The sequence below is a fragment of the Onychostruthus taczanowskii genome, unplaced genomic scaffold, assembly GCF_017590055.1.
Source record: "Onychostruthus taczanowskii isolate IOZ18803 unplaced genomic scaffold, ASM1759005v1 scaffold53, whole genome shotgun sequence".
NCBI classification, from domain to species: domain Eukaryota; kingdom Metazoa; phylum Chordata; class Aves; order Passeriformes; family Passeridae; genus Onychostruthus; species Onychostruthus taczanowskii.
The window spans coordinates 1428128-1443238 of record NW_024502902.1 but is presented as its reverse complement, the minus strand read 5'-3'; the positions used below and the strand labels follow the sequence as shown (position 1 = coordinate 1443238).

The 15111-nt window shown below is 42.6% G+C and overlaps 1 protein-coding gene across 1 annotated transcript; it reads left to right on the top strand.

Moving 5' to 3' along the window:
- The first annotated feature begins 194 nt into the window (after window positions 1-194).
- Window positions 195-13342, top strand: XRCC6 (X-ray repair cross complementing 6). The gene is made up of 12 exons (XM_041416687.1): window positions 195-321; window positions 426-535; window positions 635-773; window positions 3157-3411; window positions 4272-4455; window positions 5783-5969; window positions 7147-7315; window positions 8463-8624; window positions 9522-9651; window positions 10351-10451; window positions 12026-12139; window positions 12865-13342. The coding sequence occupies exons 1-12, from the start codon at window positions 234-236 to the stop codon at window positions 13059-13061; spliced, it is 1836 nt and encodes a 611-aa protein (XP_041272621.1). The 5' UTR covers window positions 195-233; the 3' UTR covers window positions 13062-13342.
- The last annotated feature ends 1769 nt before the right edge of the window (window positions 13343-15111 follow it).

Here is a 15111-nt window from a genome sequence, read left to right as displayed (position 1 = left end):
ATTGGCTGAAGCTCAGAGCCGCGAGCAGGGCGTGAGGAACTCCCGCCCTTCGCTACCCCACTGCAGCCAATCCGCGCGGGGGGAGGGGCAAATGCCCCGGGAGGGGCGGGGCCCGGCGCATTCCCGCTCTCGCCATTGGCCAGAGTTGTTGCGGGGGCGGGGCGAGCCGGCAGTCGGTTGTTGGCAGTGCGGGAGCGGGGCCGTGCGGCGTGGGGCTGTGTGAGGCTCAGGCCATGGCGGGCTGGGGGTCCTTCTACCGGGGCGAGGGGCCGGAGGAGGAGGAGGAGCCGCAGGAACAGGAGGAAGGGGCTGAGGCGGTCGGTAAGGGCCCCTCCTCACGGAGGGCAGATCGGGGCCCACTGCCTGCTTTGCCGGCTCCGTGGGCGGAGGGGCCGCTGCTAAAACTGTTTCCCCCCGTTCCGTAGCGGAGCAGAGGTTCTCGGGCCGGGACAGCCTCATCTTCTTGGTGGATGCGTCCAGGGCCATGTTCGAGTCCGACGGGGACGCAGAGACTCCTTTCGACATGACCATCCAGGTAGGGATGGATGAACTGCTAACTGCTAAGGCAAGACTTTCACACTCCTTTCTGAAAACTATTTTCTTGCAGTTTTGACCTGGGTGCGTTTTTTTTCAGTGCATCCGGAATGTGTATACCAGCAAAATTATCAGCAGTGACAGGGACCTGTTAAGTGTTGTGTTCTATGGTACAGAAAACAACAAGAATGCGGCAGATTTCAAGCACATTTATGTTCTCCAGGAGCTGGACAATCCAGGTAAAGTGGTATGAAGGTTTTGTAGAAAGATGGAGTAAGGAAATTGGTGTAGTAGTGTTGTCAGTAACTGTTCTCTCTAAAATCAGAGAGCTGTCAGGTAAGTTCTTACTGAAATCTACTGTTGGTGGTGGGGATAGATTTAGATATTTATTGAAAGCTTAGAAAATTCATGAGAGCCTAGTGTTTTCTCTTAGAGTTGGTTCAGATCCTTTCCTATGCCTTTTCTTATATTTTAATGTGGTGGCTTCACTTGCTGTCTGCTAAACCTTAGAGTATCTCAGCAGAACTCTTGAATATCCATCAGAAAAGTGTGTGTCCATGTTAAGGCACCACAGATTCCAGCTGATGGAGAATATCAGACTGGCTGAGGTTGGATGGGATTTTGGAAGTCATCTTGTCCAGCTCTCCTGCTCAAGCAGTGTCAGCTAGAACAGGTGGTTCAATCTGGTAGCCTGTTTGGGGTGTTCCATCTCTTATTTCCATAATAAGTTCTGCAATTCATGAATTTTGCTCTTTCATTTTCTTAAGATTGCAGACCATCTGCTTGATAACAAGTGCTGCTTGCTGAATTGGAAAGGCAGTAGGAGAAGTGCAAAGAATACATGCTAGTGCTGACAGATTGTCTGACAGTTGAGTCTTCTGGGGGAATTTTGTCTGCAACTTTTCATCGCAGCCTTTATCACTAAGGATGTTTGATTTTATTTCCCTTACTAGGGGGTGCAGGTTTAACGACAGAGGGGCTTCTCCTGAAAGAATTGAACCTTGTCCTATTGTCAGAATTTTTTACAATATTATTACTGTAATATTATTATTTATTACAACAGAGACCTGATAGGACTGCCCTAGGTTCTTCTCCCTTTTCTGGCAGACAGTGCCTTACAGGTCTTGCTTTTTCATTTTCCTCCTTCCCTGCTTGTCCTTTCTCCCATGTTAGAGGCAGTAGCCTCACCATGAGGATGAATACAGCACAGGTGAAAGGTGGGTGTTGTTCTCATGCCTTCTCAGGCTACCTGGAGCAGAGGCTAGACAGAGTTCAAGGAATAAAGTAGGTATTTATTAAAAGGCCTTCAAAGGATACACCTTGGGCAGTACAAGAGCCTGGCCGTGGCTCCACCCAAGATGGACACCCGGACACGAGTTTTCACACTTTTATAAGTTTTGGTCCATTTACATATTGGGGTTAATTGTCCAATTTCAGGTTGAGGTTATGAATTCCCATCCTCCCAGATTGCTCTCCTCAGTTTGCTTTTGTTTACACTTTTTGGGCCTGAAGCTGCAACAGTGCTCTTGGTTCCCAGGCTGGGAAAGGATTGCTTTGTATTTCTGCCCTGGGTAGAGAACTTGCTAACACTTTATACGAAGTTCAGAGTTACACACTAAGGCAGCAGTACAGATCTTGAAAAATATGAAAGCTAAAACGTAAGGCATCAGTTCAAAAGAAATGGAATTGTGTATTTGCTGCCCCTGGAGAAGGAAGAGATGCTATAGGTGATTATTATGGAGTACATTATTATGAAGATTTACATTAAAGGACAGATGAGGAGATGAAAATAAAATAGTAGAGGCAGAGGAAAACGTTTTCAAATGAAATTTTGTAAGTACTATAGAGCTTAAGTGAAGGACAAAGGAAGAAGCTCTGCAGAATGCAGTGCCTGAAAAATGAAAGCTTGTCTCCCATTGTAGAGTAACAGGAGAGAACAGATCCTGCTGTAAGACATGTGGGAAAAGGAGTCCTAGCTGGGTTGAAGAAATCCTCAGAGCAGCAGCAAGGCTGTGGACACCTGAGCTGAATGTTGCTGTGCTCAGCTTGGTGATCTGTGGGCTTCGTCTCACCTCTGTGTGCATTCTCTCTGACATGAGGGGTGAGGAAGGAGGAGGAGGAGGAGCTCTCCACCTTCCCAGCACGCTGTGGAGATGCAGGATGCATTTCAGGCTCCTCTCTTTTCTGTGGTGGTGCAGCAGTCTGCTGTGCCTGTGCAGCAGGTGCAGTTTGCTGCTGAGCACTTGGCATTCAGTGGAGGGGATTTGCAATACTTTGATCCCTGTCTGTTTTTGACCCCTTCCCCACAGAAAGAGCCCACATTGGTGCCAGGGCATTTTGTGTCCCCTTACCCTAGCAGCTGCTTTCATTGGTGACTGGCTTGTGTTATTGCAGATGTTAGGCCATGCTGGACAGTTTTCTCAGCCAGGTGTTGGAAGGACGTTGCCATAGAGGTGCTTGGGAGCATTCCTTGGATGTCAGCTGCAAGGAATTCCTTGGTGCATACTTGGAAGAGCTCACGGTGCTTCTGTCAGTATTCCTAATGCTTGCACCCCAGAGCAGACAGAGAAATATTCCCGGTGCTCTGGGTTTCCACACCTGTGACTGCTGTCACCCCTGCAGGTGCGAAGCGTGTTCTGGAGCTGGACCAGTACAGGGGAGACGAAGGACGGGCGCTTTTCCGGGAGAGCTTTGGCCACAGCGCCGACTATTCCCTGGGTGAAGCGCTCTGGGCCTGCTCCAATCTCTTCAGTGACGTCCGAGTCAGGCTGAGCCACAAGAGGATCATGCTCTTCACCAACGAGGATGACCCTCATGCCAATGACAGTGCTAAAGCCAAGCTGGCCAGGACCAGAGCTGGTGATTTGAGAGACACAGGTCATTGCTTCCCCTTTTCGTTTTACGCACAGTAAACGTGATGGATCTTTGCAGCAGATGTTAACCGCGTTGCTGGTTTGTGATGGAAAAAGATGTAAAATCATCAGAACTGGGGAATGTTTCTGAAAGTTCCTGAGCTAGAAATTTGGTATCTGATCTGAATTAGAATATATGTTTTCTGATCTGATATTCAGTAGCTAGCGCTTGTTTTCCAGGATCTCTTTCTAGTTTGGTAGCATAAATGGGGACATGACAGGCCCAAGAAAATAAACTTTTTTTGTTGTTGTACCATTTTCCAGGAAGGGAATGCTAACACCAAGTTAACACAAAAGGAAAATTACTTTAATGGTTCCATTTTGAATTAGCTGAAGGACATCAGCCTGAGCTCAGAGAGTAGACAGCATTAGTTCAGCTGTGTAGCTCAGGTAACCAGTGTTTTTGGAAATCAGGAGGCGTCCTGGATCTAGAAGCTGTGAGGCTTCCTTAATCCATTAGCCCCTATAATTAAAGGAAAGGGGATTTTCTGAACTTGTTACTCCCTTCTATGCCTGAGGTAAGATTATACTTTATAGGAGCTTATCAGAGCCATTTCATATTCATTGCTGTCCAGATTCTTTATTAGAGAGGAAACATTTTCTATTCTGCATTGTTTTGACTGAAGTTAAAGACTGTGTTTTGCCTCTTGCCCTAGAATTGTCCCTTTCTCCAGAATATTTCACATCTGGTACAGATGACAATTTGGAGCTTATTTTTACTTAAATTATTTGTGTAGATAGAGAAATCTGAGAGTGCTGAGATACATGCTGATGTAAGAAAAAAGCAGTTTCTTACCCTGCTCTTATCTCTTCCGTTGTTTCTAGGTATCATCTTGGACTTGATGCACTTGAAGAAGCCTGGAGGGTTTGATATCTCTTTGTTCTACAGGGATATTATAAATGTAGCAGACGATGAGGACCTTGGGGTCCAGCCTAAAGAGTCAGAGAAACTGGAACATCTCATGAAGAAAGTACGAGCAAAGGAGACGAAGAAACGGGCTTTGGTCAGGTTTGTGCTTGGTTGTGGTGCATCATTCAGCAGGGGCACCTGATGTTATTTTCTGACTGCATCTCACTTTCCTCTTCTGGAATGATTGGTCTTTAAAGGCACTTTGAAGTGCTTACATTCCTCAGTCTTAATTCCTCAGTCCAAGATTGGTGTTTCTTCTGTGGTTTCCAAGGATATTTGTGGATGAGAGGAGCAGAGTGGACCTCTTGTTTCCTCTGTGTGATATCTGCTGTATTGAGCTTGGCCAGAAATTATGATTTGTTAAGAAGTACATAATTGCCAAATACTTATCTAAAAAGCTGCAACATAAGAAATAGTGTATAGTGAAATCTGATTGAAATTTGGCTTTTCTTGCCAATACTAACAAAAAAAAAATTCATCTGAATGTGAATGCCAGGTATTTTTTCCTGTTATTAAATAGTTACATGTTGTCAGTCTGTCTAGGTACTTGGCATGGATTCACACAGCCTTGATATTTCTAATCTCCTACTAAAAGATTAGAGATACTTAAGAAAGATTAAAGGGATCTTGACAAAGCAGATAGAAAGTATTTTTGGAACCACGTGCTCCATAACAGTTGTTTTTTTTAGGGAGTGACTTCATAGCAGAATGATGTGGAAGCACAGAAAGGGAATGAACTTCAAGGTCTAATTTTTTTTTCCCCAGTATTAATAAAGTATCCCAACCTGAGCTGTTGTCACTGGCATTCTTGCTCCTGCTTGCAGCTTTATTTTCTTTTCTGGGAATGTTCCTTAAGTTTTCTAATAGCTGGGGAGGAAGAATCCAGTGATACCTTTTACAAGAGAGGAAGTTGCATTTGTAGTAACTCACTCTTCTGCTCTCATAATTTGAAGATTGCCTCTATTTTTAAACTTCCACATCTAATTTTTTCTCTAATGTCTGATTTATATTTTTTTCTTAAATCTTGGTATTGTTTGTCTTAGTGGGTTTTTTGGGGAGAATTTTGCCTTCTGCTCAAACAGCTATGAGAATTCATGGACATTACAGTAAGCATAATTGGGGTACCCAGATGGGGACTTGTCCTGTTCTCTGTTTGAGCATAGCTGCCCTTCAGTGAAAAAAAGGTCAAAGAAATATGGTAAATTGCTTGTGTTTAGATAACTTTTATGATGAGAAATGATGATATTGCAAGAATATTCAAGTGAGATTACGACTCAAGTGATAGCGTGTTTCCAAAGATACATGTGATTTTGGGAGAGGAGAACAGGAGAAGATCAGAGGAAATAACTTACATGAGGAGGTGATTTTCTTCTGCAGTAGTTGATTTTTCAGGAATCTCAAGTCTGCATCTGCATTTTTTACACAGGCTAAATCTGCATCTGGGCAAAGATGTGGCTCTTTCTGTTGGTGTTTACAACCTTATTCAAAAAGCTTATAAACCATATCCAGTGAAGCTTTATCGGGAAACTAATGAACCAGTTAAAACCAAAACAAGGATGTTTAGTGGAAAAACAGGCAGCTTGCTCCTGCCCAGTGACACTAAAAGGGCTCAGGTAACTTTTTGATTATGTACCTGCTTTTTCTTGTCTCTGTGGTGTGTGAGGGAGGTGCCAATTCCCTTGCTGCTTTTGTTTCTATTGCGCTTTGAAGATGAGATACAGAAATATGTGCATCTGTATGCAGCTGGGGACAGGCTGGTCGTGTTGTGAGCTCTGCAGGGTGAGAATGGGTTGTCTCCCTGGTCTGACTGTCATGGGAAGGCATAGTGCTGGTGGAAGTGCTGTCAGGAGCACAGGTCATTTCTTTCTGTAAGGCAGAACGAGGCTGTCAGAGCCTGACCTTGTGTGACGCTGTGCCACTGGCACTGCTGTCAGCTTTGGATTCGTTAGGATCAGATCTGGTCCATTTTTATAAACATACAAGTGTGAATCACAGGAGAGTTGGAGCTGCTTTCCAAACAAAAGGTATCTTTCCTTTGGAGTTTTTTGTATAAATTTTTCTTTGTTTTGCCTTCCTGCTTGATAGTTTGGCTGATGTAAATTGAGTGTCACGTTGTGATCAAGCACAGCTTTATTTCAAAACAGGTTATGTAGTTGCTAGGTATTCTGTCACAAGTGTGCTTTGTCTCTTCTTAAAGTTGTTGTCTTAAAATGAAGTATTAAGTCTATTTATAGTGAATATTAGTTTCTTGAAATAAAGTATAGGAGATAAATAGAAAGCTGAGCATTAAGCCCTGAGGTTTACCTTCAGCAGCTGGACTATAATATGGTTTTGATTTTGTGATGCATGAATGGTGCTACAGAAACATTGTTTCTCAGTCACTATTTCTGTCGGGAGCAGGTAGCTGACATGCATCTGCTGAAGCAAGTTTACAGTTGGACAGGACCTCTGAAAGTCTGGTATAACCTGGCCCAGAGCAAAACCAGATCAGGTTGCTCAGGGCTTTTTTGGGACAGCTCTGAAGAATTCCAGAGATGAGATGTGACAGCTTCTCTGTATCAGGACTTAGCCATTTTCTTAGAAAAGTGCATTTTACTTATGTTCAGGTAAAATTTGTCTGTCACTTGTGTGCACTGCTCACGAGAGTTTACACTGTCTTGTCTGTAAATTTCTTTTAAGTAGTGGAACACAGCAATTGCATCCTCTTCCTGCACTTCCTGCCCTGTCCTGCCTCCTGGTCCTCATTTTTTTTATGCTGGCAGCCCTATCTTCTGCTCTTCCCTGCTTTAGACATATGGAAACCGACAGATTGTGCTGGAGAAAGAGGAGACAGAAGAAGTAAAACAGTTTGATTCTCCAGGTTTGTTTCTGATTGGCTTCAAACCACTTTCAATGCTAAAGCAGCACCACCATGTCAGGCCCTCCCAGTTCATCTATCCTGAGGAGTTCCTGGTGAGAGGTAAGCAAAGATGGCAAGAGAAGATTTATCACCTTGCATTAGTGTAACCTTCTGATCCACCGTGTGTTTGAGTGGGGATCATTGAGTGTAAAAGCTTTGTCTAACTTAAAAACTTGCTAATGTTAAGAAGAACTGAATTAACTGTTATTGCCCCTCTCAGCTGCAGATATTTCTTGTTTTCTTCTATGGCAGAGCAGCCAATTGTGCTTCATGTTTATGCATCATGACAAGCAGCCAATTAAACCATGCAGATGTAGTCCCAAAGTACTTGTTTTAGCCATTCATGAAAGTGAAGGATCCTAGTACCTGACAAGAAGGTAAAGATGGTTAAAAAAGCCCAAACCAAAGCAACCAACAACAAAAAAAGAAAGACCTAAATCCCAAACCTGGGGAGATAATTGCTGGTTTTAAGTCCTTGTCAGCTAGGAGTGGAAACACGATACTCAGGAAGTATAGTTGAATTAACAGTGCTTTATGGGCTTGTAAAGAGAGAAGGCAAGGACATTTAGAACTGCTTTTTTGTCTTTTTATATGTATACATATGTCTGTTTATCTAGAAATATATCCAAATCTGCAGTAGTAAGAAAAAACTTCTAGCTCCTCAGTCTAGCACTGGATGAAGAGGGCTGAGTTATGACCAAAGGCTTTGCAGTGTCTGACTAAAGAAAAACACTTATGCTTGCTTCTTTAACTGCAGTTTCCTGGCTCAACCATGTTCTTTATATGTCAGTCTTTCCCTGACCACCGTGCCTGGTGAAATATACCTGAGACAAACATGTGCCTCAGGAAGAGTACTGAAGTCTGAATTCTTAGTGTGTTGCTTTCACAAAAGGTCTATGATCCGCTTCTATTGTGATGTCCCACCAAACAAAAATAGACTTGGTAGATAAAATTTCACAGTATTCAATCTCTCAGATGGTAGTGATTTTACTTCTACCACCAGAACTCTCACTGCTGGTCAGGAGAGACTCACTAACATTGTCCACTTTGAGTCTTCTCCCTTCCAAAATTTGCTTTTTACCTCCACAATAATGCAAACAGTTCAAAGAAAGTCACAGGTTTTGACACTGTAATGTCTAGGGTTATATTCCAGAAGAAAGGAGCAAAGCAAGCTGTCAGTCTGACCAATCCCCTCTTTCCTTTGCAGGGAGTACAACACTGTTTAATGCCCTGCTGATGAAGTGCTTGGAGAGGGAGATGATGATGCTGTGCAGATACACCCCTCGCCGGAACATCCCTCCTCGCTTTGTGGCCCTGCTTCCCCAGGAGGAAGAGCTGGATGAGCAGAAAGTGCAGATAGCCCCTCCAGGTATGGGAAGAGATGCTGCCTTTCCCTGTATGATTGGATCTAGTCAGTGTAATGGTGTCCTGTATTGAGGGAAAATGTTCTTAGTGCTACCTCCCCTTAAAAGTGGGGAAAATGCTTTCCAACATTCCTTTTCTTCAGTTTTGTCAGTGTAAGCATCTGGTGTTGAATCTATTTTTAAAGCCCCAGTTGCATCAGTGCTTGCTCAGTTATGACCTGGCTAGAGTGTTTTCCCTGCCTTCTACCTCTTTTCATCAGATTCAAATAACTGATGTAGAAATGAAAAGCCTTTTTTTCCTGTTTGAAGACTAGACAGAGTATCTTTTCTTGAATTATGTTGTATCCTTGAGTAGATTGTAAAGTATTAAATAATCTCACATATAGTGATCCTCATGCCACATTAGATGAGTTGGGAATGATTAGGGAGCAGGTTCTTGCTGTTTTGCATTTTCTCACCTCTTCAAGTGCAAAAACATCTTCTGGAAGAATGTAAAGTAGGGAAGTAACACTGCTTGTGTACAAAGTAAAGTACTTCAGAATAATGTGGGCAATATCTTGATTTTCAAACAAATCTTTCTCAAGCTCAGACCCAGTGAGAGAGGTGGACTAGTTGATCTCCTGCATATAAAGCAAGTCACTGGTATCCAACTCATAGCTATGAATTTAGTCTGAATGTCTTTCACAAAGCCATTAGTGATGTTGGTTACAGACACTGAGATTGGGATTGAGTGTGGTGCTGTAGGCACTTGGAAGTATTATGGATTGCTGTTGTTAACAACAAAACAGGAGGTTAGTTTGGAGTCATCAGACCTAGATAATAACCATCTTGGTTTTTCCCATAAATTATTTTGAGACCATGCTTCTGTGTAACTGTTGTCTTCCTCCCTCTCTTCTGTGCAGGTTTCCACCTGATTTTTCTACCCTATGCAGATGACAAACGTAATGTTGATGTTACAGAAAATGTGCCAGCCAGCCAAGAGCAGGTAGACAAAATGAAGGAAATAATTCAGAAGCTGCGGTTCAAATACAGGTACCTGGAGATAAATAGGGTGCAGGGGGTGGCACAGGGAAGAAAGCACAACCATTGCTTGCTCTATTGCACATGTTGTTCAGCTGTGGTGTTCCTGAGATCAGATTTTGATGTATTTTGATAGAAATTGCTTCTCTTTGCAGTAGCTTTGTGCAAACTTTATTCTTAATCATTCTGGATACCCAGGCACCACAATGCTTTATGTAGCACGTTCTGGAGTTCTTTGTAGAATTGCTCTTGTTCTCTGGGCTGTTGTCATTTGTTGCAGAGGTATCACATTTTATTGTGGTTCTGCCACTCTACAGCAGATCAGACCCAGATCATTTAAATTAGAGCACTTTAGAAAGAAGAGTTAGGCCTTTTTTTCATTATAGCTGGGATAAATGCTATGAAGTACTTTGATGGGAGATTTTTTCCTAGATACCTGGAAGCCACCATGACTGTTATTGAAGTTTAATGCCCCTATCTCCTTTTGCTTCATTCAGCTTTCTAACTCTCACACAGCATTCCTGTGTGGTTGATACATGACAGGAGAGTGATTCAGCAGGTAAATTGCAAAGAGGAAAAGCAGTTCTGATGCGATGGATTGTTGTGTGGGAAAGAGGGAAGTTTTATTCTGACATAAGTTGGTGGTAGATCTTAAGTGTTTTGTCTGTCTTCTTGGCAGCATGCATTGACATTCTGGGGGATTCTTGACAGGGCTGACAGCTTTGAGAACCCAGTTTTGCAGCAGCACTTCAGGAATTTGGAGGCTTTGGCGCTGGATATGACGGAACCAGAGCAGGCTGAAGATCTTACAAGTGAGAGCTATTGGCGGGTGTGAAGGGAGGCAGGGTAGGGGGCTCGTGACTTTGTTACAAGTCAAATATGTGCTGCTACAAACCCAACTGTCTTTTAAGAAATATTTCAGTTGTGTGCAGTTTCACTGTTTAGGATTCTGGATGTGTCCATTCTGAAATACTGAAACCTTATTTTCTATTGCTGTCACTTTTAAGGTAAAGAAAAAAATGCTCACTTTACTATCCAAAATTAAAATGGAATCACCTTTTTCATATGGTGAGAAATGTTTTGTCTGAAATTCCTCTCTTCAAGGTTCTCATTAATATTTCAGTGTGATAAATGGACTGAATGAATTATTCTGTTGGGGGCAGGGCTGCCACCTAGTGACTGGGAGAGTTTATATGTGAGTGTCCTGTGTAATCACAGAGTGGGTCAGGAGCGGAGGGACCACAGTGGGTCATCTGGTCCAGCCCCCCTGCTCAGGCAGGGTTATCCTACAGCACATTGCACAGGGTTAGTTCCAGGTAGGTCTTCAATTGTTTTTCCAGAGAGGGATACTCTACAGCCTCTGTGGGTGACCTGTTTCAGTGCTCAGTCACCTTCCCAGTAAAGCTTTACCTCATGTTCAGATGGCTCTTCCTGTGCTTCAGTTTCTGCACATTGCCTCTTGTCCTGTTGCTTGGCACCACCAGGAGCCTGGCACTACACTCTTGACACCTTTCCTTCAGATGCTTAGATGAGGTTCACCTCTCAGTCATCTCTTCTGGAGGCTGAACAGTTCCTTCAGACTTTCCTCATAAGGAAGCTGTTCCAGTCCTTTAATCATCTTTGCTGTCCTCTGCTGGAGCCATTCCAGGAGTTCCATATCTCTCCTGTACTGGGGAGCCCAGAACTGGATGCAGCATTCCAGATGTCCAAACTCTTACCAAGAGCTGTAAATTTCTCATTTGGGAGAAATTTAAATACTTGTATCATAACACAAGTATTTGCATTTTTGCATGCTTGCAGGACACTTGTGGATTAGTTATTACAGAAGCACAGTTGTGTCTGGTGATGTTACTGAAAAACAGTCAGACTTGTTAGCACCAATGCAGCTTTAAGAAGCAGGTGTTCTTTATCACAGTGCTGGATGCATGAGGGGATATCTCCACCAAAATCGTGCATCTCTAGTACAGAAAAAACTGTTTGTGTAGGTTTTCTCAGAAGAAACATACGTGTGGTAATCATTTCCCCAAAATCATTAACGTGTTAATTCCCCTTGGTGCACACTTTCTTCTGTCCCAGGGGTCTCTTTGGTGGTCGTAGACCCTAAAGTTAGAGCTGAGAGCTTGATGAACTGGTGTTTCAAGCCAATACAGAGCACAGTTGGCATACCTAAGCTGGTTCATGTTTTTTAAGTCCCTTCTTGGTGAATGTTTAACATAATCCTACAAAATAAAGTATTGTGTGGTTCCATACACTAATGGTTTTGTAGAATGAGCATTGTATTTTTCCTACCAGGTGAGCTGGTAGTTTATCTGGCAACAGGGATGGCCTTGCAGACTTTCTTGTGATCACACTGTTTCTGAGAGGGCAAATCTTTATCTTTTGCCAGTGCCAAAGGCTGAACAGATGAGCCACAGGCTGGGCAGCCTGGTGGACGAGTTTAAGCAGCTGGTTTATCCCCCTGACTACAGTCCTGATGTGAAAGCTGTAAAGAGAAAACAAGGTAAGTAGTGGTGGTGCAGACTCAAAATATAATGTCTGTATTCTGTTTAGAAGCTTCTGTTTTCAGTTTGTCTCATAGTTTAAAGAAGCTGCTTGTGCAACAACTCTACCAATCTCCACAATGAATTATTACATCCAGTATTGATTCTATTCAACTGAGTAGAGAACATTGTGGTATCCAGTGAGGAGTTGCTGGAGTGACAAACTGCAGAGTGAAGTATAGGATGTAATGTGGGTAAATTACTGCAGAAAATATATATATGTAAATAAATAAAATTTTAGTAACTTTCTGTTTTACAACAGAGTAGTAAAATCACTCATGCTTTCAGTTTGTGTTGGTGAGACTTTTAAATGTGTAAGCAATGCTGAAGTCCATGTGTAATTTGGGAGTCTGTGAAAGACTGCATAAAGTGAGTATCAGTTAGCTGAGCATCTTGTGGAATCATTGCATTCTGCTGTCTCAACTAGAATCCCTTAAGTTTCATTTGGAGGGTGGTGTTTTCATCAGAACACACAGTTTCATACTTCAGCTAAGATCACTCCTATCAATGAAATACTGCATGGCTTACATAGTGATGCCTATTTCTTCAAACATGGAAACTAGGTCTGTGAGTGTGTGGCTGTTAAAGCACCATGTGCTAATGGCCATTAGCAATGGTATGTGTAAGAAACATTGATGTCTTTCTAATTTTTAAAATCTTTGTGATCTAAAATGTATCTTTCTAGCTTCTGATGGTCAAACTGAGAAGAGGGCCAAGGTAGAAGTCTCAAAAGATGAGCTGCAGAGTCATGTGCAGAAGGGCACTCTAGGCAAGCTCACCGTACCTGTCCTGAAGGATGCATGTAGGTTTTTGGGGTTGAGGTGTGGAAGCAAGAAGCAGGAGCTCGTGGATGCTTTAACTGAATACTTTAATGAGCACTAAGCTGGAGAGGAAGGCCCTGGTTTACTTCTGTCTGCTTAGAATCTTGATTGTCTTATGTGGGTGCTGTGAAAAGAGATGAAAGAGATGGCAACTAAAGGTTTCTCTGTCTAGCAGCAGAGAAACTTTTTACTTAGTCGTGAAACATCTCTGCAAAGTTGGATTCTGTTGACAGTAGCTAAAGACAGAACTGAATTCCCTGTGAACTCGGGTCACCCATTGCCCATGGACAGAGTTGTGCCTTGCTGGTTTCTTAATAAAAGTTTGGACCTTTTCCTTTGCAACACCGACTGTGCTGTCCGTCTCTCCATCATGAAGACAGCAGAACTCACTTCAGGGTAAGAAAACACAATGACCTGTGTTGATGGCACCTCATGAATTCGAGCAGCAGATTGAGTCTGTGTCCTAACAGAGGGTATAAATATGTATTAATCTCCAGAGCAGCCAGTATCAGTACTAGTAATCAAACTGGGTTCTTTTCTGCCTTCACCGTTACAAATATTACCAGCAGATCTTAAAAGAAAAAAATCATTACTGGGAAGCAGTATCCAATCCCTTGGGCAAAAAGCGGGCACTTAACAAATCTGCACACACAGGTTTTCCATTTTTAAGTGGTAATAGCAGAAGCTGGTTTAAAAATGGAAAACAAATTGTGTTCCCCGGAAGGCTGCAAGCATTTATCCCAATTAAATTACTGAGATGGCATGGAGCTTTTTCACCTCTCTAAGTGAATATGAGTCAGACTATTGTGCTTTAAAATAGAAGAATAGCAAGTTGTAGAGAGAGCCCTTGTTATATACAGTATTTTTATTTTTTTAGTCATACTTAAGAAGGCTGCAGCTGGATTTTTTGGGTTTTAGACTTCCATCCCTGGCATGCCCCACCTGTCTTGTAGTGCAAGATGACTAAAACCAATAAACAGTTGTTGCATTTGTTTTGGGAAATTACTAATTGTTTAGTTAATCTCTTTTTATGGGACACAAACATTGGATACCTGAGGTGTCCATTTTGGTCTGCATAGTGTTTTTAGTGTCCAGAGATTCCTGTGTGTGGCTCACAAACTGTCCTATCACCAGGCTGTAGAGTGGCACGTGTGGAGGCAGCTGTGACCACCCTTCTGGCACTGTGACTGCCCTAGCTGTGCCAGCATGCTGCTCACTTCTACCTCCACAATTCCTCCAGAGAGCAGCTAGCCTGCACTGAGCTCTGCAGTACTGAAACTACATTACCTGTTACACTTCCAATCAGCCTGGATTAGTTAATTATAACAAAGATTTGCCTAAGCACCCAATTTATTTTGCCCTTGGGCAATGAAGTTACTGTAAATGCTTGTTTTAGCAAGGCTTGAAGAGTGGAATAGTGAGACTATCCTGTCTGTGGATTGAATTCTGCAAATACCCTTGTTAACATCTCTCTTGGCTTGCTGACCCTCAGGCACACAATGTGCCAGGCTTTGGATGATTGTGGCATTTTTATTCTAGGTTATTACATCTGCCTCCTGGCTTTTTTTTTTTTTTTTCAATAGCAGGCTATCACATTAAGCAGAAATTTAAAAGGGAAGGTGATGGGGTGCTTCAGAGCAGAAAAAGACAGTTTTGCTTGCTCAAGTATCCTTTATTTCTGCTCCTTGTGTGCTTTCTCTTACATCATCTGTCTTGGTACAATAGGGCAAATCCTTGGCAAAGCTGTAGTTCTAAACACAACTAGCTCAACAGTCAGCATCAGTAGAAAGGAACAGGAGCCCTTCTAAACCTCATACAAATAAAAAGGATTCTGAAGTATTTGGATCAAGTTCATCTCAGCAAGGATTACTGGTATCAGCCATTTACAAAAATATACAAACACGATGTCTTCAATCTTTCACGAGCTCACTTCATCTGCTTGGGATGTACTTACGAGAGGTAAGAAGTTAGTGCCTCTGTGGAAACATTACAGGAAAATTTATTTTCCATTCTGCTATTGCACCTAATGGAGTTTCCACACTATTTTGCTTTGGCATCCTGCAATAGAAAACAGGTTTGATATTCCAACACAGGGGTTTAAACTTTTCTGA